The sequence below is a fragment of the Schistocerca americana genome, chromosome 3 (assembly GCF_021461395.2).
Source record: "Schistocerca americana isolate TAMUIC-IGC-003095 chromosome 3, iqSchAmer2.1, whole genome shotgun sequence".
In the NCBI taxonomy this organism is placed as follows: Eukaryota; Metazoa; Arthropoda; class Insecta; order Orthoptera; family Acrididae; genus Schistocerca; species Schistocerca americana.
The window spans coordinates 828,828,784-828,853,462 of record NC_060121.1 but is presented as its reverse complement, the minus strand read 5'-3'; the positions used below and the strand labels follow the sequence as shown (position 1 = coordinate 828,853,462).

Genomic DNA, 24,679 nt, shown 5'->3' with positions numbered 1-24,679 from the left:
CTCTTCGACCGTCCAGGAGGCATGTTGATGACTCCTCTCTAGACGTTCCCTTCTGTGAAGGTGCATCAGAGGTAGAAATACAGAACGTCTCTGACAGTAAAGGCCCGTCTGTCAAAGCCTCATTCACACCGTTTGTCTCGATACAATACGTCCAGTGGATGCTGCGAGTTCACATTCCAGTTGTTGTGCAGTACTAAGGCGGTACTGTCGTGTCCTTACAGCCAAATAACGGTCCTCTCTTCTGAAGTCACAAGTGGTTGGCCCTGCCCTGGTCATTGGGATACAGTTTCAGTCTGTATAAACTGTCACCACTTCCGAGAAACAACAGAACGATTTACATTAAGCCATTGGGCCAAATCAGTTTGCGACTGTCCTGCTTCCTTTCTTTCTATGGCCCTCCACCACAGAGAGTGTGGCAGGTATCTTCTCTGTGCCATACTGCACCGTCTGTGACTGTGTACACAGTGATTGTGGATGTGGGGCTACCTGGCAAACACTACCTCATTTTCATAGGTGCCGTGACGCCATCATTGGCATGGTTGCCTGTTGACCAGAATGGCATCTTCCATGTTGAACACGATTGCACGGACATTTGGTTGACAGATGATATGATTATATCGCGAATTTGACACGGGGCAGGGAAATAGCGGTTTGTTGATTTAATTTTGGACACCAGTGTAGTTCCATAGCCTCAGCCCATGCATGCTGATTGTCCCACTTACCGTGTATGTTTGTGCGAGGTCTTACCCAGACTGTTGGTCGAGGTGCCTTTGGACATACATTGTCACATGTGCTTCCAGCAAGATGGCGCTCCAGCACACTTCAACAATGTGGTACGCAGACACTTGAATGACAGCTTAGCAACAGATGGATTGGGTCAATAGCCTGGCCCTCCCGCTCACCATACCTGACACAACTGGATTTTCATTACTCAGGCTACACGAAAAATTTCTTGTACAAGATGCCCGCGAAGTCATCACAAAATCTTGAAGCACGAATACAAGTAGCACTGGAGTCATCTGTTACGTGTCTGGAATCTTTCCAAGGATTCGGCAAAACATCCTCAGTTGATACACAAAATGTATCAAAGCTGGTGGCAGCACCTTCTGCACATGAATTCAACTGGTGTTTGCTGACAGTAATGTACAGGGTGTTTGAAAAAGAAATCCCTAGTTTTAATGTGTCCTAGAATCTGTACAAAGTGACATACACTACTCTAGTTTGTGGTGCTTGATTCATAAACTCTCCAAGTTTGGCTCCCCTGCAGTTGGCAGGTCTGCTTGACCTTGAGACGGCACCAGTGCTGTTTTTTTCCAGTGCAGTGCAGAGCAAGTCAGCAACAATGTGTACTCCGCGTATCAATGGAACAGTTAATCGGCATAACTGCAGAATTTGGGGGACAGAGCATCCACATGAAGTTATTCAGCATTAACGTGGCTCTCCCAAAGTTAATGTCTGGTGCGGTTTGATGGAAGATCGAGGGATTGGTCTTTTCATTTCTGTAGAAAAAACAATACACGGGGACCTTTACTGTGACATGTTGACAGAGTACGTCTTTTCCTAAATGGACGATATTAAGGCGGAAAAGGGGCTTGTGTTTTTCCAACAAGATGGCGCCCCAGCTCATAACAGTAACCATGTACATGCGGCTCTTGACACTTGCTTTCCAGGAAGGTGGATAGGCAGGGCTGGCCCAATACCTTGGCCACCACGAAGCCCAGACTTAATCCTACTGGACTTTTTCTTTTGGGGCCACATAAAAAAATGTTGTGTACAGTGAAAAGATCAGAGACGTCAATCATTTACGGGAAAGAATCGTGGCGGCAGTTGGGACAGTTACACCCGAAATGTTGGTGAGTACGTTATGGGAAGTGGAATATCGTGCAGGGCAACAAATGGATCTCACGTTGACGTCTACTAATATTAAACAAATCTTTCATGATATGTACTCATTGATGTAATTTTTCATTAATTATCCCATTAAATTTACACTTAAAACAAGGGAGTTGCCGGCCGGGGAGGCCGAGCGGTTCTAGGCGCTACAGTCTGGAACCGCGCGACCGCTACGGTCGCAGGTTCGAATCCTGCCTCGGACATGGGTGTGTGTGATGTCCTTAGGTTAGTTAGGTTTAGGTAGTTCTAAGTTCTAGGGGACTGATGACTTCAGAAGTTAAGTCCCATAGTGCTCAGAGCCATTTGAACCATTTGAACAAGGGAGTTCTTTTTCAAACACTTGTCTCTTTTACTACTTGCCTAGCTTATGTGGTCCATACTGCTTACGGTCTTCTCCAAATTTCAGAGACACTAGCATGCAAACAAAGTGTTTTGGAAGATAAGCTGATTACCACAACACGCTCACATGGTATTCATCTGCCAATCACCTCGCCTTGTAACATAGCTTTAGATGCACTCTGTATACGTTGGCCGTTACTAGGGTGACCAGATACAATTCTTTAAAAAGGAGGACAAGCAGCTTCAAAAAGGAGGACAAAGGAAGAAAAAAAGAGGATACATCAAACGGGTCAACTGCAGATGAGGATACCATCCGTCATCTTTGGACAAGTCACGTGACTGCCGGGAATTACCGGTAAATCTAGTAGTTAATTGTTGCTGATGGTCAGGTGGTGGTTAATTGAGCAATATAAAAAAATTTAAAAACATTGGTTATGGTGACAGTGTGGCGTCAATTGTTTTGTTATGTCAACAACACGGAATTGTTTACAAAGCGAAAAACCTAAGACCATTCACCTTCCTTTATTCGACGCACCACTTCCAACATCTACAATTCAAGCAGCAGCTGACAACATGTAAACTGCACTTTTACCTTCCGAATACAAATAAATTGAACGACTATGAAACAATGAAATAAAACCATGACAGTTAATCTCTTTAGTTATTTCTTACCTTCATTGGCCACTGAGACGTACGTTCCAGCTCCACATATCTTACACTCCGCTTCAAATTCATTTCTCCCTTGCTTAAAGCCGGATATTTGCAGGATAGGACATCAGAAAATGTACACTTTCGTTTAGGCATACCCAAATATTTTACGTGACTGACTCGGTTAAAAATTACACTCACAAATGACACGTGCACTACAGGAAGCCAAGCCAATACAAAGCGGAGATACGAAACGAAAATTTTAAATAATCGATATTTGCATTCGCTTATAGGTAGATCAACGGTAACATCGACGATCCTGGTGCCACCTACTAACACCGCCTTCGTGCGTGTTTATCATGAACGCTGTGCCAATAGTTAAAGTATTTAAGAAAAGAGCAATAGAACGGGACGATTGTAAATTTAACTGTATTCCGCTCAACTTTGCGAAAAAGCCGGACACTGTAAAAATCCGCCCGAATCCCGGACAAAGAGCTAAAAAGGGGGACGTGTCCGGATTAATCCGCACGTCTGGTCACCCTAGCCGTTACCCCCTCCACCACTTCGCTCCTTCCATGGTCCATGCAGTCGCTGCAGACTGTTGGATTATGCCGCTGTAGTATGGGGCAATTCAGCCACCACAAGCGTCGCCAGACTGCAGACAATGAAGAATGGGCCCTCCATCTCCCGCCAGACTTCGGCAACGCTGCGCTAGCCGTAGGGTAACCACGTGGTCTGCGGCGCCTTGCACAGTTCGCGCAGCTCCCCCTCCACCCCCCCCCCCTCTTCCTGTCGGGGCCTCGAGTCCACCCTCGGGCATGGGTGTGTGTGTTAGCGTACGTTAGTTTAAGTTAGATTAAGTAGTATGTAAACCTATGAACCGGTGACCTCAGCAGTTTGGTCCCATAGGAACATAGCACAAAAAAAAAGCGTTACGCTGTACCGTTTTGCCAGAGTTCCGAAATTGCGGAAATACTTCAACAAAGCGGCCAACACTCTGTACTATAAGACGCGACAATCAGGAAGCGGAAAAACCTGAACACCCGGCACCCGACATCACTTGCTGCCAACGAGAAACATGACCTATATCCTGCTCGCGTAAAAAACCACAATCTGTACATTGAAATCATGTGTACGTCATACAAAATTACCATGCAACGGCCCATCATTATGAAGATGTATGTTTTTTATATATTCCGGTGAGTTTCGGGGGGGGGGGGGGGAGATATATATTCATGATTAAGGGGCTTGCGAAAATATCATTGTATAAGTGCATTGAAAGCACTCCGATTTCTCGCTGATGGTATTCATGTTAAAGGAGTAAAAAAATTTTGTGGGGTCTTTTGGGGGGGGGGGGGGGTATTTTATGTTCATGTCTTCATTGCAAGTGCATCCAAAGCACAACCAACTCCACTGGAAATCAGAGTCAGAACATATTTTTGTGGGTTTTGGGGGATATTGAGTTAATTTCACTGTGCTTTCATAAGTGGGAATAAAAAAACCGTATATGTACACTGCAGCGGCAAAGAAACTGGTATAGGCATGCGTATTCAAATTCAGAGATATGTAAATACACATGTCAAAAAAAGTTTTGCAACACCTCGGTTTCGAGAGTTCCGGAACCTGTACAGAAAATTGGAATAGAGATCAACATAAACATCATTTACGCCCTTTTTATTGCCCATGCCGGCCGAAGTGGCCGTGCGGTTAAAGGCGCTGCAGTCTGGAACCGCAAGACCGCTACGGTAGCAGGTTCGAATCCTGCCTCGGACATGGATGTTTGTGATGTCCTTAGGTTAGTTAGGTTTAACTAGTTCTAAGTTCTAGGGGACTAATGACCTCAGCAGTTGAGTCCCATAGTGCTCAGAGCCATTTGAACCATTTTATTGCTCATGAAAACCACTCATTGCATGTTGTACCGCTATACAGTGAGACCTTCAGAGGTAGTAGTCCAGATTGTTGTACACATCAGTACCTCTAATACCCAGTAGCACGTCCTCCTGCATTGATGCGTGCCTGTATTCGTTGTGGCATACTATCTGCAAGTTCATCAAGGCATTGTTGGTCCAGATTGTCACACTCCTCAACGACGATTCGGCGTAGATCTCTCAGAGTGGTTGGTGGGTCACATCGTACATAAACAGCCCTTTTCAATCTATCCCAGGCATGTTCGGAAGGGTTCATTTCTGGAGAACATGCTGGCCACACTAGTCGAGCGATGTCGTTGTCCTGAAGGAAGTCATTCACATGATGTGCACGATGGGGGCGTGAATTGTCATCCATGAAGACGAATGCCTTGCCAATAAGCTGCTGATATGGTTGCACTATCTGTCGGAGGATGGCATACACGTATCATACTGTCGTTACGGCACCGTCCACGACCACCAGCGGCGTACGTCGGCTCCATATAATGCCACCCCAAAACATCAGGGAACTTCCACCTTGCTGCACTCGCTGGACTGTGTGTCTGAGGTGTTCAGCCTGACCGAGTTGCCTCCAAAAACGCCTCCAACGATTGTCTGATTGAAGGCATATGCGACACTCAACGGTGAAGAGAACGTGATGCCAATCCTGAAAGGTCCATTCAGCATGTTGTTGGGCCCATCTGTACTGCGTTGCATGGTGACGCGGTAGCAAAGATGGACCTCGCCATGGACGTCGGGAGTGAAGTTGCGCGTCATGCAGCATATTGCGCACAGTTTGAGTCGTAACACGACGCCCTGTGGCTGCACTTAAAGCATTGTTCAACGTGGTGGCGTTGCTGTCAGGGTTCCTCCGAGCCATAATCCATAGGTAGCGGTCATCCACTGCAGTAATAGTCCTTGGACGGTTTGAGCGAGGCATGTCATCGATAGTTCCTGTCTCTCTGTATCTCCTCCATGTCCGAACAACATCTCTTTCGTTCACTCCGAGATGCCCGGACACTTCCCTTGTTGAGAGCCCTTTTTGTCACAAAGTAACAATGCGGACGCGATCGAACCGCGGTATTGACCGTCTAGGCATGGTTGAACTACAGACAACACGAGCCGTGTACCTCCTTCCTGGTGGAATGACTGGAACTGATCGGCTGTCGGACCCCCTCTGTCTAATAGGCGCTGCTCATGCATGGTAGTTTACATCTTTGACAGGTTTAGTGACATCTCTGAACAGTCAAAGGGACTGTGTCTGTGATACAAAATCCACAGTCGACGTCTATATTCAGGAGTTTTTGGAACCAGGGTGATGCAAAACTTTTTTTGATGTGTGTGGGTAGAATACGGCGCTGCGGTCGGCAACGCCTATAAAAAACAACACGTGTCTCGCACAGTTGTTAGATCGGTTACTGCTGCTGCAGTGGCAGGTTATCAAATTTAAGTGTGTCTGAACGTGGTGTTATAGTCGGTGCACGAGCGATGGGACACAACATCCCAGGTAGCGATGAAGTGGGGATTTTTTCGTACGACCATTTCACGAATGTACCCTGAATATTAGGAATCCTGTAAATCATCAAATCCCCGACATCACTGAGGCCGGAAAAAGATCCTGCAAGAACGGGACCAACGACGATTGAAGAGAATCGTTCAACGCGGCAGAATTGCAACAATTCCGCAAATTGCTGCAGATTTCAATGGTGGGCCATCACCAAGTGTCAGCGTGCGAACCATTCAGTGATACATCATAGGTATGGGCTTTTGGAGCCGAAGGCCCAGTCGTACACCCTTGATAACTGCACGACACAAAGCCTAGGCCCGTCAACACCGACTTAGGACTGTTGATGGTTCAAATGGCTCTGAGCACTATGGGACTTAATTTCTGAGGTCATCAGTCCCTAGACTTAGAACTACTTAAACCTAACTAACCTAAGGACATCACACACATCCATGCCCGAGGCAGGATTCGAACCTGCGACCGTAGCGGTCGCGTGGTTCCAGACTTTAGCGCCTAGAACCGCTCGGCCACCTGGCCGGCTAGGACTGTTGATGACTGAAAACATGTTGCCTGGTCGGACGAGTCTCGTTTCAAATTGTATCGAGCGGATGGACGTGTACGGGTATGGAGACAACCTCATGAATCCGTAGACCCTGCAAGTCTGCAGGGGACTATTGAAGCTGGTGGAGGCTCTGTAACGGTGTGGGGCGTGTGCACTTGTAGTGATATGGAACTCCTGATACGTCTAGATACGACTCTGACAGGTGAGACGTACGTAAGCATCCTGTCTGATCAACTGCATCCATTCATGTCCATTGTGCATTGCGACGGACTTGGGCAATTCCAGCAGGATAGTGTGACACCCCACACGTCCAGAATTGCTACAGAATGGCTCCAGGAACACTCTTCTACCTTGCAACGTGCTGTTCAGAAGAGATCTTGACCCCCTCATACAGATTTATGCACAGCCCTGCGGGATTCATGGTTTCAATTCCCTCCAGCTCTGCTTCACACATTAGCCAAATCCACGCCATATCGTGCTGCGTCAGTTCTACGTGCTCGCGGGGGTTCTACACGGTATTAGGCAGGTGTACCAGTTTCTTCGGCTCTTCAGTGTATACACGTCACAGAATGTTATGTCATTGCGGACAAGTGACTAACCATAACGCCGAAGTTCGATGTTGTAATGGCGTCATCGATGTTCATAAATCGCTCATAGGGGAAACCTAAGACCCCCCCCCCCGTGCGCTGTCGTATTTTTCTGTTTACGTTAACAGCAAAGAAGGCGACAACTAACAAGGAAGCAAGCAGTTTCATCAGGCTGGCCCCGAGTCACATCCCCAAGTGCCGAAAGCTCCACAAAGTTAGTCTACACGGTATTAGGTAGGTGTACCAGTTTCTTCGGCTCTTCAGTGTATATGTGTCACAGAATGTTATGTCACTGCCGAAGTTCGATGTTATAATGACGTCATCAATGTTCATAAATCGCTCATAGGGGAAACCTAACGCCCCCCCCCCCCCCCCCCCCTCTGTGCGCTGTCGTATTTTTCTGTTTATGTCAACAGCAAAGAAGACGACAACTAACGAGGAAGCAAGTAGTTCACCAAGCGAGCCCAGAGTCACATCCCCAAGTGCTGAAAACTCCACAAAGTCAGGGTGTAAAAAGCCCAACAACTGTGCTGCAAGAGGGTGGTGGCGGAGGTGGAGATGGTGCTGGTGGAGATGAAGACACTCGACCGCGAACTGTGGCCGCCAGTGTCGGCGCTGGTGCTGTTGAGTGTGGAGGGCGATAGCGCGGACAGTGGGGAGGCACGGTTCTCACAAGGGAACCTCCCCATCGCACCCCCCTCAGATTTAGTTATAAGTTGGCACAGTGGATAGGCCTTGAAAAACCGAACACAGATCAATTGAGAAAACAGGAAGAAGTTGTGTAGAACTGTGAAAAAATAAGCAAAATATACAAACTGAGTAGTTCAAGGAAAGATAAGCAATAATAAGGATGATAGGAACGCAGGGGCGCCGTGGTGTCGTGGTAACGTGAGCAGCTGCGGAGCGAAGGGTCCTAGGTTTAAATCTTCCACCAAGTGTAAATTTTAATTTTTTATTTTCAGTTTATGTGACGAACTCTTATGTTTTTATCACTTTTTTGGGAGTGATTATCACATCCACAAGAAAACCTAAATCGGGCAAGGTAGAAGAATCTTTTTACCCATTCGCCAAGTGTACAAGTTAGGTGGGTCGACAACATATTCCTGTCATGTGACGCACATGCCGTCACCAGTGTCGTATAGAATATATCAGATGTGTTTTCCTGTGGAGGAATCGGTTGACCTATGACCTTACGATCAAATGTTTTCTGTTCCCATTGGAGAGGCACGTCCTTTCGTCTACTAATCGCACGGTTTTGCAGTGCGGTCGCAAAACACAGACACTAAACTTATTACAGTGAACAGAGATGTCAATGAACGAACGGACAGATAATAACTATGCAAAAATAAAGAAAGTAAAATTTTCAGTCGAGGGAAGGCTTGAACCAAAGATCTCTCATTCAGCAGCTGCTCACGCTACCACGGGACCACGGCGCTTCTAAGCACAGTTCGTCCATGATGTTGCTTATGTGACCCATGGACTACTCAGTTTGTATATTTTGCTTACTTTTTTTCACAGTTCCACACAACTTCTTCCTGTTTTCTCAATTGATCTGGGTTCGGTTTTTCAATGCCTATCCACTGTGCCAACTTATAACTAAATCTGAGGGGGGTGCGATGGGGAGGTTCCCTTGTCAGCTGGGTGCTGCTACCGCCACCAGTCACCGAGCGTCCGACAGAGACGCGACTGGAGTGATGGATGGTGTAATGCCACTTCCTCGGACGAGAAATAAAAATCAAAAATTACCTCTCAATACCCCAAAGATTTCCCCTCAAGTCCAAAATTCCCAGAAAAGTGAATAAGCGAACGAAGTTCCATTTATCACTATTATTAGGACAATAACAAGTAATTAAATCAGGATCTAAGACTTGACAGTTTAAGAATCTACGAAAGAAAGATTAAATTTCAGTAAAATTAAAATCAAAATCATAATAAATCACATAATTAGCATAAATTAACATTCGCAATTTAGAACCAACGATCCCAAAGAATACTCCGTGTGAGTACTCTTTGGGAATCGTGAGTAATGACTAAGTATAATTCAATGCATTGTCACTACTTTACGAGAGTTATCCGAAGCAGGTCATATATTTGAATGCTAGTTCATGTAGGCGCGCTTAGATTGTTTTTGAGATTGAATAATTGCGATCTATTATGACGCAGCAATACGATCTTCTGACTTCAAATATCACGGCATTAGAATTCGAACGGAGGACTTTTACCTACTAGAATAAAGAGAACTTTTAACTAGATAATTGAACTAAACATTACTTAGACAGTGATTTAGGCAACGAACACTGATAGACAGTTTTCATTCATAATAGCCAGTGGTTTATGGAACTTCAGTGATAGGTACGAATCATATAATTTAAATCCCCCCAACTCCTGGGAAAGTTTTCTTCTCAAGGCTCGGTTAGGAAGTGACTGATATTGTGCAATAAAACACCCTCTCGTGCCAAGTCGTGCATTTGTGATTTAAAATTCAAACAAATTATTGACATGAAACTCTCGAGTAATAATTACGCGCAGCGATAATATTTGACTGTAGCGCTCGGCGCTTGTGTAGAATCTTTGACTCAAATAACAAGCCCACTGTTACGATTTCTTAGATACTTGAAATTACGACCAGCTTGTAGGGAATTTGTTGTGGATGTGACTGTATTGGTTTTATAATTAATATTTCATCATTAATCAGTTAAACATCGATTACGAACGATTAATTACGATTTTTGGTGAAGTAAATATCTTATGGAAGCCTTTATATTTTATGAACTAACAGCTTTTTCATGAGATGAGAAAACATTTTATTTTCCAAGCACAGATCAAAAGCTAACAAGAATAAACAACTCGTCACCAAGCCGACTACGGCAAAGATAAATATCTATCAGCTGCAGCTTTCACCCGCAGTGGATAAATGACGTCGCCACATCAGCCCCCCTCCTTTTGAAACCGGGTGCACCAGGTATGTGGGGAAACTTGCTCTTGATTTTTCTGCCAGCTCTCGTGAAAACATCTGGTGCAGGCAATGGCTGCTCCTGTTCTGCACTTGCTGCTTCGTTGTCCTCTTCTGAAACCGAGAGCTCGGCGAGACTCTCTGCTGTTTCTTTGGCCTTCACGTTTGAAGTGATTTTGCAGACCGAGGAAGGAGTGTACCCTCTTCGGTGTAAGCAGGTTTAAGCCGCTCAATTGAGACTGTCTCTTCTTTACCATCCTTATCGATTTTGAAGCTGTGGCTTCCTCTTGTGATTACCCTGTATGGTCCGGAGTAAGGCGAAACAAGCGGCCGGCGCACCGTATCATCCCTAAGCCACACGTGGGACGTTGCTTGCAGGTCTTTATGTACAAACACTCTCTGGTCTCCATGTCTGACAGGGTTAGTGGGTTTGATGTTTCTCATTATAACGCTGAGTTGTCTCGCGAATTGCGTGCATAGCTCAGGGGCGAACGGCTGTGTAGATGCTGGAACGATAAATTCTCCAGGAACCCTCAATTGCTCGCCATAAACCAATTCTGCGGAAGAGCATTGTAAGTCCTCCTTCACGGCCGTTCTCAATCCGAGTAGGACCAGCGGTAGTGCTTCAGGCCATGATGTGGAATTACACATTAATGCAGCTTTGAGCGTGCGGTGTAGTCGTTCCACCATTCCATTACTAGATGGATGATAGCTTGTGGTGCGTAGGTGGTTGCACCCGCACAGTAGTAAAAGTTCACTGAAAAGTTGGCTTTCAAACTGCCTTCCGCGATCTGTTGTTATGTTTTGCGGAACGCCAAACCTGGAGAACCATGAATGCAACAGTGCTTTTGCAACCCACTCCGCAGAAATGTCTTATATTACAACTACTTCTAGCCACCTGGTAAAACGATCAATGATTGTGAGCAAATAGCGTTGTTCTGAAGAGCATGATAGCGGGCCTACAATGTCCACATGTATATGTGAAAATCTTGCAGATGGCGTCGGGAAGTCAGCAATAGGTGCAAAGACATGTCTGCTGATTTTATTACGCTGGCATGTTAGGCATGCAAGCGCCCATGCACGACAATCTTTTTGTATTCCAGGCCACACTACTTTGGAGGAAACTAATTTGGCTGTAGCTCGTACTCCTGGATGTGATAGGTTATGTAGTGCACTATAAATCTCGCGACGATATTTTTCTGATGTGTAAGGTCGCTCCTTTCCTTTTGCTACATCACACCAAATTCCGTCTGGAACATTTGGGACAGACACACGTCTGAGCTGCAGCGCAGTTCTCTGTTCCTCTATTAGACGGCGCAAGAAAGGATCTTCTCGTTGTTTAGACGCTAACTCGGTCCAACGAATTGAATTTAAACTGGCACAATTCCTAGACAGGCAATCTGCGACCAGGTTGTCTTTTCCTGATATGTGACGCACGTCAGTTGTGAACTGTGCAATGTACTCGACTTGCCTGCACTGACGTGGTGTATTGAGCTCTGTGTCTCGTTGAAATATAGCTACTAACGGCTTGTGATCGGTAAAAATTGCAAAGTGCCTCCCTGCGACAGACGTGCGAAAATGCTTTATGGCTAAGTAAATAGCAAGCAACTCACGGTCAACAGAACTCCATTTTTGCTGCTGTCGAGTCAGGTTTTTAGAGAAAAATGCGAGCGGCTGTCATCTGCCATCAACTTCTTGCTGTAGCGCTGCACCCACTGCTGTTTGGCTCGCATCAACCATGAGAATCTTGGATGTCCCAGTAGTGTTGCCCGAGAAAGACATTTCTTTAAGTCATGGAAAGCTGCTTCAGCATCTGGACTCCACGGAATTTTATGATTTCCTGTTGTATTTTTACCTGCAAATAACGTTGTGAGTGGCTCTTGGGCAGCAGCTAATTTAGGTAAGTGACGTCTGTAATAGTTGGGCATGCCTAAAAATCTGCGCAGTCCTTTGTAAGTTGTGGGAAGGGGCATCTGTTGTACTGCTTCAACCCGCTCAGGCAAAGGTGACAGGCCTGCTGCTGAAACCAAATATCTCAGGAACTTAACCTCGCGTTTTCCAAACGTGCACTTTGTTTCGTTAATAATTATGTCATACTCTGTCAGACGGCGGAAAAGCTGCCGCAGATGTTCGACATGCTGATATACAGAACCAGAGAATACTAAAATGTCGTCCATATAACAAAATACGAATAGTAATTCTCGAAGCATCTCATGCATGAATCTTTGCCATGTTTGGGCGTTTCTGAGGCCAAATGGCATAAAATTGTACTCAAGCAAACCGAATAGTGTGATAACTGCTGTTTTTTTAATGTCAGATGGAGCCATGGGAATCTGGGAAAATGCTTTGGCGCAATCAATCACACTAAATATTTTGGCATTGCTAATCGTACTGTTAAAATCAGTCACATTGGGTACTGGGTAGCGGTCGGGAATTGTGCGGGCATTGAGCGCCCTGTAGTCTCCACATACTCTCCATGAATTGTCTTTTTTACGGACCATGTGAAATGGAGATGCCCATGAACTATCAGATCTACTTACAATACCTGTTTTTAGAAGTCTGTCGATCTCAGCTCGCGCCGCAAACAGCTTCTCTGGAGGCAGACGCCGCAGGCGGAAGGCAACGGGTTGACCTTGTGTCGTGCTGATGTGGTGTTGAGTATTGTCTCTGCATTTCCTGGTTGCGTTGACGGGTTCGGTAAGTGCTGGAAAGTCTTGAAGCAGTTTACGAAAAAGTGATTCCTCCGACAGTGCTCTGATATTGCCTACAGTATACGAATCGTTACGACTGTCGGGTGTCTTCTTGCGTGACGCACACGTGTGCGCCCCGCTTAGTTGCGGGTACGAAATCGTATCACAATATCCCGACGCGGATGACGCGGTAGAGGAGCCGCAAATCTTCGTGCGGAAAGACACGAACACATCACACTGCACTTGAACCGACGCGGAAGACGCAGTAGGCAATATCAGAGCACTGTCGGAGGAATCACTTTTTCGTAAACTGCTTCAAGACTTTCCAGCACTTACCGAACCCGTCAACGCAACCAGGAAATGCAGACACAATACTCAACACCACATCAGCTGTATGCATAGCCAGTTGCTGTATGGTGAGTTCGGTCGATGAGCACTGCTGTTGGGAAGTATTATTGCATGTTCCTGGCTCACTGACGTCAGATTCCGTCACACTTCACGTTCTTGGGCCTCTATCCTGGCTGTAGTTGAATTCGGAACACGCAGAAACTTCGGTTAAGGTGTTTGCGATGGTGTCTGCCTTTTTTGCTAAGACTTGCAATGATAAGTCTGTTTCTGCTGCAATGACGGCACGGATGTTGGCAGGAAGTTTACGAAGCCATATTAGACGTAAAGACTCTTCAGGTAGGAGTTCCGGGCCGGCTAATGTACGTAAGGCTTTGAGTACTTGTGACGGAGTCTTGTCGCCCAAATCTTCGTATGCGCAAATTTTTTGTAGTCGCAAATCTGGTGACAACGTATAATGCTGTATGAGAGCTTCCATTAGCACAAAGTAATTTTGTTGCGACAAGGTTTGTTCTACTTGCTCTATCACTTCTAAATTTAGATGTGAAACCACTATATTAAATTTGTCAATGTTGTTAGACACCCCACGCTGCCGAAATATGCATTCAACCTGCGTAAACCAAAGCTGGGGGCGCGTCGGCCAGAACGCGGAAAGCTTAACATTTCCGTGTCGCGCGTAGGTACTCCCATCTTTTGCGTTAACATCTGTCGTTCCGTTTTGTGGCGAATCAAAGGGCGTGGGCCGCGATCCTTGGTCGAACAGACTGTAGTCTTCGATCTTGATTCCACTGCCCCATGCTTTTGTCTCTGAATTCATTATTCTCGTCGGTATATATATTTTCTTTATGCTTCTGCTACGATTTTTCGGGGTTACCACTATGGGAGCCTTTATATTTTATGAAGTAACAGCTTTTTCATGAGATGAGAAAAAATTTTATTTTCCAAGCACAGATCAAAAACTAACAAGAATAAACAACTCGTCAGCAAGCCGACTACGGCAAAAATAAATATCTATCAGCTGCAGCTTTCACCCGCTGTTTTTGGCGCAGTGGATAAATGATGTCGCCACAATCTCACGCACGTCGACATTTCCGTTCAGCACTGTTATTTTGTGTAACGTCGTCTTCGTAACTTGATAACGATCTCAACACTCTACCGACTGTCGCCGAGTTTTAGCCGAGGCTAAGTACAAATCAAACCAAATCATCAAGAAGAAGAGGCGTTATAAGGGGTAACAGCCAACGCACGTAGGACGCAGACAAGAGCAGAGCAGGAGTCACCAGAAAGTACGGACCTGTCAGCCGGAGTGTGGCGGTGCAGCGAGTACGTACCTCTAGCAGCTGGTCCTGCAGCTGCTGGATGTGCTGCTCCTTGGCGTCGAGCTGCGCGGCCAGGGCGAGGCTGCGCTCTGCCTCGTCGCGGGCGTGCCGCAGCAGGCTCCATCGCTCGCGCTCGCGCTCCTCGCGCTCCGTCGACAGCTGCTGCAGTGACGCCTCGCTCTCCCTCATCCGCTGCACACAAGAGGAGCACAGGGGTAGCCGGGCCGTGCCACGGGCACTGCGTCTACAGCAGCCTTCTCACTCGTCCACCCGCAGCTCCTCGCCAGAGACACTTTCCTACACGCTCGTGTCAAAATTACGAATCTTCCTTTGTGATATTTGCATATGTACCCTTAAGCCGTCAGCACACTGACAGTGCTGTCGAACGTTAAGCCGTCGGCACACGGACCGTGCATTCGAAAGTTGAGCGTTGAGCGCGCCGAGTTACTGACGTCATAGCGTGGAATAGCACCTTCGGGAGTCTTTCCGAACGTGCAGAGCAATATCTGGCATGTCAGATATTCTGACAAGGGAACCTCCCCATCGCACCCCCCTCAGATTTAGTTATAAGTTGGCACAGTGGATAGGCCTTGAAAAACTGAACACAGATCAATCGACAAAACAGGAAGAAGTTGTGTGGAACTATGAAAAAAATAAGCAAAATATACAAACTGAGTAGTCCATGTGCAACATAAGCAACATTATTGATGGAATTTACCGCATTAGCGCCGTGGTCACGTGGTTAGTGTGAGCGCCTTCGGAACGAGAGGTCCTTGGTTCAATTCTTCCCTCAACTAAAAATTTTAATTCTCTATTTTCGTAAAGTTATGATCTGTCCGTTCGTTCATTGACGTCTCTGTTCACTATAACAAGTTCAGTGTCTGTGTTTTGCGACCGCACCGCAAAACCGTGCGATTAGTAGACGAAAGGACGTGCCTCTCCAATGGGAACCGAAAACATTCGATCGCAAGGTCATAGGTCAACCGATTCCTCCACAGGAAAACACGTCTGATATATTCTATACGACACTGGTGACGGCATGTGCTTCATATGACAGGAATATGTTGTCGACCCACGTAACTTGTACACTTGGCGAATGGGTAAAAAGATTCTTCCACCTTGCCCGATTTAGGTTTTCTTGTGGATGTGATAATCACTCCCAAAAAAAGTGATAAAAACATAAGAGTTTGTCAAATAAACTGCAACAAATGAATGCAACAGTTTCACAGTCGCAGTTTTCCCTGTGCTCTGTCAAAACATATGTTTTTAACGTTTTCAAATTTTTCCGTGTGTAGACCGTCAAATCCTGCATATGTGCAAGCAAATCTGAACATGTCCTGGAATTTTGGAGAGCGAAGTTGATTATGTGTGAGTGCCTGAACTTTGATAATTATCTGAAAACAAAAAATTAAACTTTTCGCTCGAGGGTAGACTTGAACCAAGTACCTCTCGTTCCGTAGGTGCTCACGCTATCCACGGGACCACGGCGCTCGTGAGCTCACATTATTCTTGATGTTGCCTATCTTGCGCATAGACTACTCAGTTTGTATATTTTGCTTTTTTTTCATAGTTCCACACAACTTCTTCCTGTCTTCTCGATTGATCTGTGTTCAGTTTTTCGAGGCCTATCCACTGTGCGAACTTATAACTAAATCTGAGGGAGGTGCGATGGGGAGGTTCCCTTGTGAGCATGCGTCTGAGCGTTGACCAATGAAATGGCACAAAGTCACCCACGTCACATGCACGCCGTCTCCCTTCAGTACAGAGTTGTGGGGCGCCATATTGGCATTCAAAATGGTTCAAATGTCTCTGAGCATTATGGGACTTAACTTCTGAGGTCATCAGTCGCCTAGAACTTAGAACTAATTAAACCTAACTAACCTAAGGACATCACACACATCAATGCCCGAGGCAGGATTCGAAGCTGCAACCGTAGCGGTCCCTCAGCTCCAGACTGTAGCGCCTAGAACGGCACGGCCACTCCGGCCGGCTATTGGCATTCGTTTCAAGCCTATATGTATATATGCCATTTCTGAGCACCAGCAAACTGAGAATCACTGGAAAACCCGTTGTTAACTGTGTGATTCGTTCCAATAAAATAATGAGATACATCATATTCGTGGCAAAAGAATAATTGTAACTTGCGTATTATGGGAGTAGGCTATTTGAAGGCAGCGACACACTGAAGATCCACCCAACACGCATTGTTATTGGTACAATTTGTGACAGTTAAATATCAATTAATAACATAATTATCTACGATTAACCTTTTTAGCAGGGGTTAACACAATATGTCTACACGTATAGCGAGCATAGTTGGATTGCCGGCATGGTAGCTCAGCGTGTTTGGTTAGAGGGTTAGTTGCCCTCTGTAAAAAAAAAAAAAAAAACTGAATGAATGGATCAATAACGAACTTCAACGGCCGTCAGGGGACGGCCGCCACGAACAACTGCAACGAAAAAAAAAAAAAAAAAAAAACCGAGAGATTAGCTTAATGGGTAGCGTCGCTGTTCACCAATTACTGCGTCATTGGCCGGTGATTCGCGTCCAAACACTACCAAACTTTTTTTCCTAACTCTCGCGTTTTTATTAGGTTCTGATACTTTATTATTAGTTTAATATAAGCATATACTATATTATTTGATGTTATGTAAATATAAGTTCACCTTTTTTTGAAGGGTGACTTTGTTGGATTGGCTTAATCTACAGGACAGCTTGCGCTACTTGTACAAAGATAGTTTGCTCCTCTTTCTTTTACGCCGCGTAATTCACATGTTGCAAAGATTCTGATACTCTGTAGGAACAGTGATCAAGTAAGACTGACCTTGGGGTTTTACTAAAACGCGGGAATGATGAAATAATGTTTATCTTATGCGGAGAAGTATTCCAAATTTGTAATGCATTGTTTGTAATGGAACTTTTATAAGCCTGTGTCCTTATTAGTTGGACATGGTACTTTCATTTTCGTGGACGATGGAGAAATGTGCGTTTTAATAGAATTTTACGCGCGCTCGTTGAGTAAACAGTGTAATTACGAACTAGAGGCATCCCTCAACTGCCGCTGGAGTGCGTTGCAATCGCGTATACCACGTTGGGGCCCACGTACCGTATGCACAAGTCGTATCGTTCCTGAGCGTTCAGCAGCACGTTGAACTTGGCACGCACAACGTTAACGTTCGACAGCACGGTCCGTGTGCCGACGGCTTTAACGTTGAGCGTGCCAAGTTCAACGTGCTGCTGAACGCTCAGGAATGATGCGACTTGTGCATACGGTACGTGGGCCCCAACGTGGTATACGCGATCGCAACGCACTTCAACGGCAGTTGAGGGATGTTTTTAGTCCGTAAATTACACTGTTTACTCAACGGGCGCGCGTAAAATTCCCACGTTAGCTCTATTAAAACGCACATTTCCTCCATCTTCCACTAAAAGGAAAGTACCATGTCCAATCAATAAGAACACAGGCTTATAAAAGTTCCATTCCAAACAGTGCGGTACACATTTGGAATACTTCTCCGCGTAAGATAAACATTGTTTCATCATTCCCACATTTTAGTAAAACCCCAAGGTCAGTCTTACTTGGTCACTGTTCCTACCCAGTAGCAGAATCTTTGCAACATGTGAATTACGAAGCGTAAAAGAAAAAGGAGCAAAATATCTTTATACAAGTAGCGCAAGCTGTCCTGTAAATTAAGCCAATCGAACGAAGTCACCCCTCAAAAAAGGTGAACTTATATTTACATAACATCAAATATTATAGCATGTACTTATATTAAACTAATAATGAAGTATCAGAACCTAATAAAAACGCGAATGTTAGGAAAAAAAATTTGGTAGTGTTTGGACGCGAATCACAACCCAATGACGCAGTGATTGGTGAACAGCGACGCTACCCATTTTTTTTTTTTTTTTTTTTGTTTTTTTTACATGAGGTTTTCTTAGAACAAAAAAAAAAAAAGTTCACAAAATGTCTGACTAATGCGCGTCGTTTTTTTTTTTTTTTATTTTTATTTTATTTTTTTTTATTTTTATTTTTTTTTTTTTTTGTAACAGTAAGGAACTGAAAACTAGTAAGTGCACTCTTTGCGTCGAGTTGGGGACGCACATAACTAAAACCATTCTAATAGTTGTAGAAAAAGGCATAAAGAAAGAGAACAAAGTGCGGGGCGAAGGAAACCATGAAACAAAACTGAAGGGTGGAATCCATACCACCATTAACCAGTGCTACATCTTGCACCGGATGGGGAAACTAAAACTGCGAAGACCTTTTCGCACCGGGGATAAAAAGAGGAAATGGGGCAAATACTGCTACAGAGTGTGAGGGTTCACAACGAAACTCTCCATCTGCTGTATCATCCAGGTATGACTTCTCGTAGTGATGAAAGTAGATCCCACGTCGTACCGTGTAGTGTTCTATCATCGTATTGTAATTTTAGCTTCTCTTACCCGTGATGTTCCAGCTACGTGGAGGGTCGTGGAACGCACTCCACAAAAAATTGGAAAAATATTGTCGATACTTAGGGTTACGGAGGATCTTGCAATGTCGTTCCTGCAAATAGTTCCAAAAGTCTAAAGTGTCCTTAGTGCCGTCTTGAAACAAATAATGCACTGCATGTCCACGAAGCCACGTCATTGCATTAGTTTTAGTGCGTGGGTAATACGTTTCATCCGGGAATAAGATAGTCTTGGGGTCGATATGATTCGGCGTTACCCGGAGGAAGTATGCTGACATTTGCCTCACTAAGTGCCACACTGCCGTAGACTCGCCACAGCTAAGACGGTGTTCATCGTCGTCTTGAACGCCACAGTACGTGCACGTGGGTGAGTCCACCATGTGGATCGCATGTAGCCTTGATCTGGTCACCTGCTTACCGTTGACAGTGATATACCACATCGACGTGACGTCAGTGTCCAGTGTTACGTGGTGAATTGTCCTCCACACTACTCGCCAGTTGACGTTCGGGTGCTTACTCTCCACGACGTTATCGGGTCGTCCACGTTGTAGGACCCTATAAACCGTCTTTGCCGTCGCCAGTTGAGTCGCTGGTAAGGCAAGTCGAACGTAACTGAGTTCGAGGTAAAAGACACCGATGTAGAAGAGCGAGGAGGGGACGTGGTGTATCGGCACAGGCGGCAACAGGGAGGGCGGTGCTAGTTCTTCTATTAACAAACTGGTCAGACTGTCCGGACGGCGGTGCCGTAGTTTGACTAATGTGCTCACAAATAGGGCGACCGCTCTGTCATAAACGTGATAAAGGCCAAGCCCTCCCCGATCCGGAGGAAGGGTGAGAGTCTCATATTTGATCTTGAAAAGCATTCCTGAACTCACGAAGGACCCAAAAGCCGCATGTATACGGCGTGCTAACATCACCGGTATAGGTAATATCTGGGCGATGTGCGGAATGCGTGACGCTAAATGTGAGTTAACATACTGGGTCCGTTGGACGATGTCCAGGGCTCGTAGGCGGTTGTTGGCAATTCCAGTCCGAACATTCCGTAAAAGCCGTCGAAAGTTGTGAGCAGCGGTCCGTCGTATATCGTCTGTAAAGTCAATGCCGAGACATTTCAAACTATCTCTGAGCTGTAAGGGGGTGACACTGTTCTCAGACAATCCGACCCCGATGTTCATCGCCACCGATTTTGCGACGTTGATACGACTACCAGCGGCCATGCCATATTTCGTTATCCAATTTTGTGCGCTAGCGGTGTCGTCACCGTGGCGGATGACAATCACCAGGTCGTCAGCGTACGCTTTACACCGGAAAGTGTGGCCTCGTAACGTCATACCCGTTAGTCGTTGGCGCAGGCCGCAGAGGAGAGGTTCCATGGCCACAGCGTAAAGTAAAGTGGACAGAGGGCACCCTTGGCGTATCGATCGAGAAATGGTGAGGGGCTGCGAAGGTCGGCCGTTGACGATCACCTTGGACGTCGCGCCACGGAGGAGTCGCATGACGACAGTGACGAATGGCTGTGGGTACCGCATATGTTGGAGGACCGCTTCCAAATAGTTGTGGTCCACTCGGTCGAAAGCTTGACTAAAATCGATTGCCGCCAGTGCACCCTTCAGACGACATGCCCTCGCCAGTGAGATCAAGTCACGATATTCACTGAGTGCTGTTTGAATATTATTGTCGCCTCCTAATGACGTTTGATCGGGTGAGATAACATTTCGTAGGGTCTGGCGTATCCGCGCCGCCAACAGTCGAGAAAAGATCTTAAAGTCGCAGTTCAATAGCGTCAACGGGCGGTAGTCCTGCAGTCGTGAGCCACCGGACGGTTTGTGAATAGGAATAATCATTCCTTCCACAAGGGCCGCAGGGAGCGGCACGTCCGGGGATAGGAGTTCGCGACAGATGTCCGTCCATCGGGAGGCTAATAAATATTGAAAAGTCCGGTAAAATTCCAAGGGGAGGCCATCAGGACCCGGAGACTTGTTGACAGCACCTTTTCGAAAGGCGTCGATCACTTCTTCTTCTGTAATTTCTTCCATCAAGGCCGCTTCCATTGCCGGGGTGACGGTGCCGTAAATCGTCTGAGAGACGTCCTCCAGTGCTGTCGGATCAGGGGTCTGAGCGGAATAGAGTTGGGAGTAATGATTGTAGAACGCTGTGTTTATGTCTTGTTGCGTGGTGAGGCGATGACCGTCCTCCGTGTCGATGAAGCGTATCAGCGCTCGTTGGCGTCGTTTACGTTCACGAAGGACGTGGAACATTGACGGGCGTTCGCTCGGTATCCGATCCTGCGTCCTCGAGCGGATGACTACCCCCTCTAGGTGGCGCCGCATATGAGCGAGGATCTGAGCCTTAGCACGGTGGACCGCCGTTTGTCGTTCCGGAGACGGCGCCATAGCATCGCAGTCGCGCAGGACCCGGAAGTAAAAGTCGAGTGTATGTCTTCGCCAGGTAGCGTGGTCACGACCGTAGGTTATCAACGTTCGCCTCAGTGCCGGTTTGGCGCAGTCCAACCACCAGCGGATCGTTGTGGGATATGCACGGAGGCGATTTTCACACGAATGCCACGTATCCTCAACGGCTTGGCGGCAATCCGGGTACGACAGGTGAGCGATGTTTAATTTCCACGGGCTGCGGCTTCTCCACACTTGTTGGCGCCGCAGGGTGACGGCACAAATGTAAGCTGAGTGGTCCGAGAATGCTGCAGGCCACAGTTCCGCATCCTGTGTTCCAGCGGCGAGAGAGCGTGAGACATAAATCCGATCGATACGACTGGAAGAGTGACTTGTGAAGTGCGTGAATCCCGGTCGGTGGCCGTGAAGATGTTCCCAAGTGTCCACCATCTGCAGGTCTCGAATTAGCGTCCCGAGTTCCGGGCACGGATTATGTCGTGGGAGTTGATCTCTGGGCGCCAGTACGCAATTGTAGTCACCTCCAAACACCAGATGGTCGTGGCGGCCTTGGAAGAGCGGGGCGACGTCTTCCGCAAAGAATCGTGAACGTTCGCGACGTTTGTCCGTCCCGGAAGGTGCGTAGATATTGATAAGGCGGACCCCCAGTACTGTGAGTGCCATTCCTCTTGCCCCAGGCAGAAACAGGATATCGTCCGCCACTATCCCTTCCCGAAGAAGTACAGCGACACCGCTGCCTGTTGGGGAAGCTGGAGAGACGCAAGCATCGTAACCGTACATGCCTGGGAAGTCGTCGACGTACACTTCCTGGAGAAGGGCTATGTCGATGGAAGCAGAGTTCAACATATCCTGAAGCAAGGATAACTTAGCGCGCGTCCGTATAGTGTTAATGTTTATAGTTGCAACGCGATAAGTTTGAGGTCTATCCACGGCATCCGTGTTGGCCATCAATACCCTGGTAAGGCTGTCTCGTCACTGTAACTGACGGCAGGAAAGGATCAACACTGGTGGGGTAAATTTCCCCCCTTGTCGTCCGACACGATGGGCAAGGAGTGTTCCTCACAGTCGTCCGCCCAGTCGCCGTGAAACACCATCGGCTGTTGGTGGCTGTTAGTGGCTGCTGCGGCACTCGGCGCTGACTCCATCGGCTCTGCTGGCTGGGAATCGGCAGCGGATGTCTGCTTGTGATCCTGCTGTGCTGTGGGGTCTGAGGGGCTGAAGCCGTCACCACGGCGATCTGTTGAGTTTGAAGTTACAGCGGCCTCTGTACCGCCGGTACCGTCGTCGGAATTTCCATAGTCCATGTCAGACGATCGCTGCAAACACTCGTCCGATGGAGCACGCCGCCGTCTCTTGTGTTTTCGCGGGGAACGCTGTTTACGGACGTGTGTTTCAGTATCTGAATGTGGGTGGATTTCGTCAGCTGCTCCGGTGTCTGGAAGAAAAGCCGCTGTCGGCACAACCCGTGGGTCAATGTCCATTCTGGCATCCACGCCTTCTTGCAAGGTCGATCGGTGATTATCTTCAGGTGGGGGCGCCGTTGTAGAGGCCGGATCCTGTACTGCAGAAGCCATTTTGGTCTCTCCATCGGGGGCGGCTATCGGACTACTGTCGTCAGCATCGGAAAGAGTTGCTGCCCGTGTAACTTCGGCGTAATTGAGAGGAAGGGTCGTCACCGTAGAAGGAGTCATAGATTCACCTGTCGGGATTTGAGTAAGCCGTCGTCGGAGACAATCCGACCGGACGTGCCCTTCTTGGCCACAACCAGAACAAGTGCGTGGCTGACCGTCATACATAATGATCGCCCTACATCCGCCGATGACAAGATATGACGGAACATGTTTGGTCAGTTCAATTTTAATCTGTCGTACCCCGTTAAGAACGGGGTACGTTGTAAAGGTGGTCCATTTTTCGGCCATATGGCTGATCACTCTGCCGTAGGGCTGGAAAGCCGCGGTGACTACGTCCGGTGGTACTTCGAAAGGGAGTTCGAAGACGCGTATCGTACGGAGGCCAAGCCCCGCGTGATCGATAGAGACCGCCCCAATATGGCCATCAGAATGTTTGAATTTAAGATCGTTCGCATGTGCGCTCACGATTCTGTTGCACACCTCGTCACTTACTAGCTTGACGTAGACAACACTGCTCGTGATAGAGAGATGGATACCAATTATGTCTCGCGGGTCAATTTTAACGTCGTCACGTAGAAAACGTTCCACTTCAAAAGCTCGCGGTCGTGCATGATCGGTTTGAAAACTGATCTTGATGGTGGTTTGTCTGTATGAATGTGCCATGTTGCGTCGGTAGTGATGGACTCTAAACTAGCGGCGACGAAGTAGTAAACAACTACGGGCACTCGCGACCGCGCGGACGGGACGTAAACAAGACGTCCTCGCCGCAGCGCTGCGGAAAGCAGACTGCCCATTACGCTAATCCAGCTATGCGCGCTATACGTGTAGACATATTACGTTAACCCTTGCTAAAAAGGTTAATCGTAGATAATTATGTTATTAATTGAAATTTAGCTATCACAAATTGTACCAAGAACAATGCGTTTTGGGTGGATCTTCAATGTGTCGCTGCCTTCAAATTGCCTACTCTCATTATACGCAAGTTACAGTAATTCTTTTGCCAAGAATATGATGTTTCTCATTATTTTATTGGAACGAATTACACAGTTAACAACGGGTTTTCCAGTGATTCTCAATTTGATGGTGCTCAGAAACGGCATATATACATATAGGCTTGAAATGAATGCCAATATGGCGCCTCACAACTCTGTACTGAAGGGAGACGGCGTGGGTGTGACGTAAGTGGCGTTGTGGCATCTCATTGATCAACGCTCAGACGCACGCTCAGAATATCTGACATGCCAGATATTGCTCTGCACATTCGGAAAGACTCCCGAACGTACTATTCCACGCTATGACGTCAGAAAGTCGGCACGCTCAACGCTCAACGTTCGGATGCACGGTCCGTGTGCCGACGGCTTTACGTGTTAGCAACCTGTGAGCATATTCATTACTACATTAAAATCTGTGAAGATTACAACACCAAAATAGCACATATGAT

At 46.8% G+C, this 24,679-nt stretch overlaps 1 protein-coding gene across 1 annotated transcript in view; it reads right to left on the bottom strand.

The window, feature by feature from the left end:
- LOC124605202 (kazrin) overlaps positions 1 to 24,679 on the bottom strand; it is a 1,111,833-nt gene that overhangs the window by 187,809 nt on the left and 899,345 nt on the right. The window contains exon 8 of the mRNA XM_047136736.1: positions 14,757 to 14,936. Coding sequence (XP_046992692.1) covers positions 14,757 to 14,936 — 180 coding nt within the window. The remainder of the gene's footprint in view (positions 1 to 14,756; positions 14,937 to 24,679) is intronic.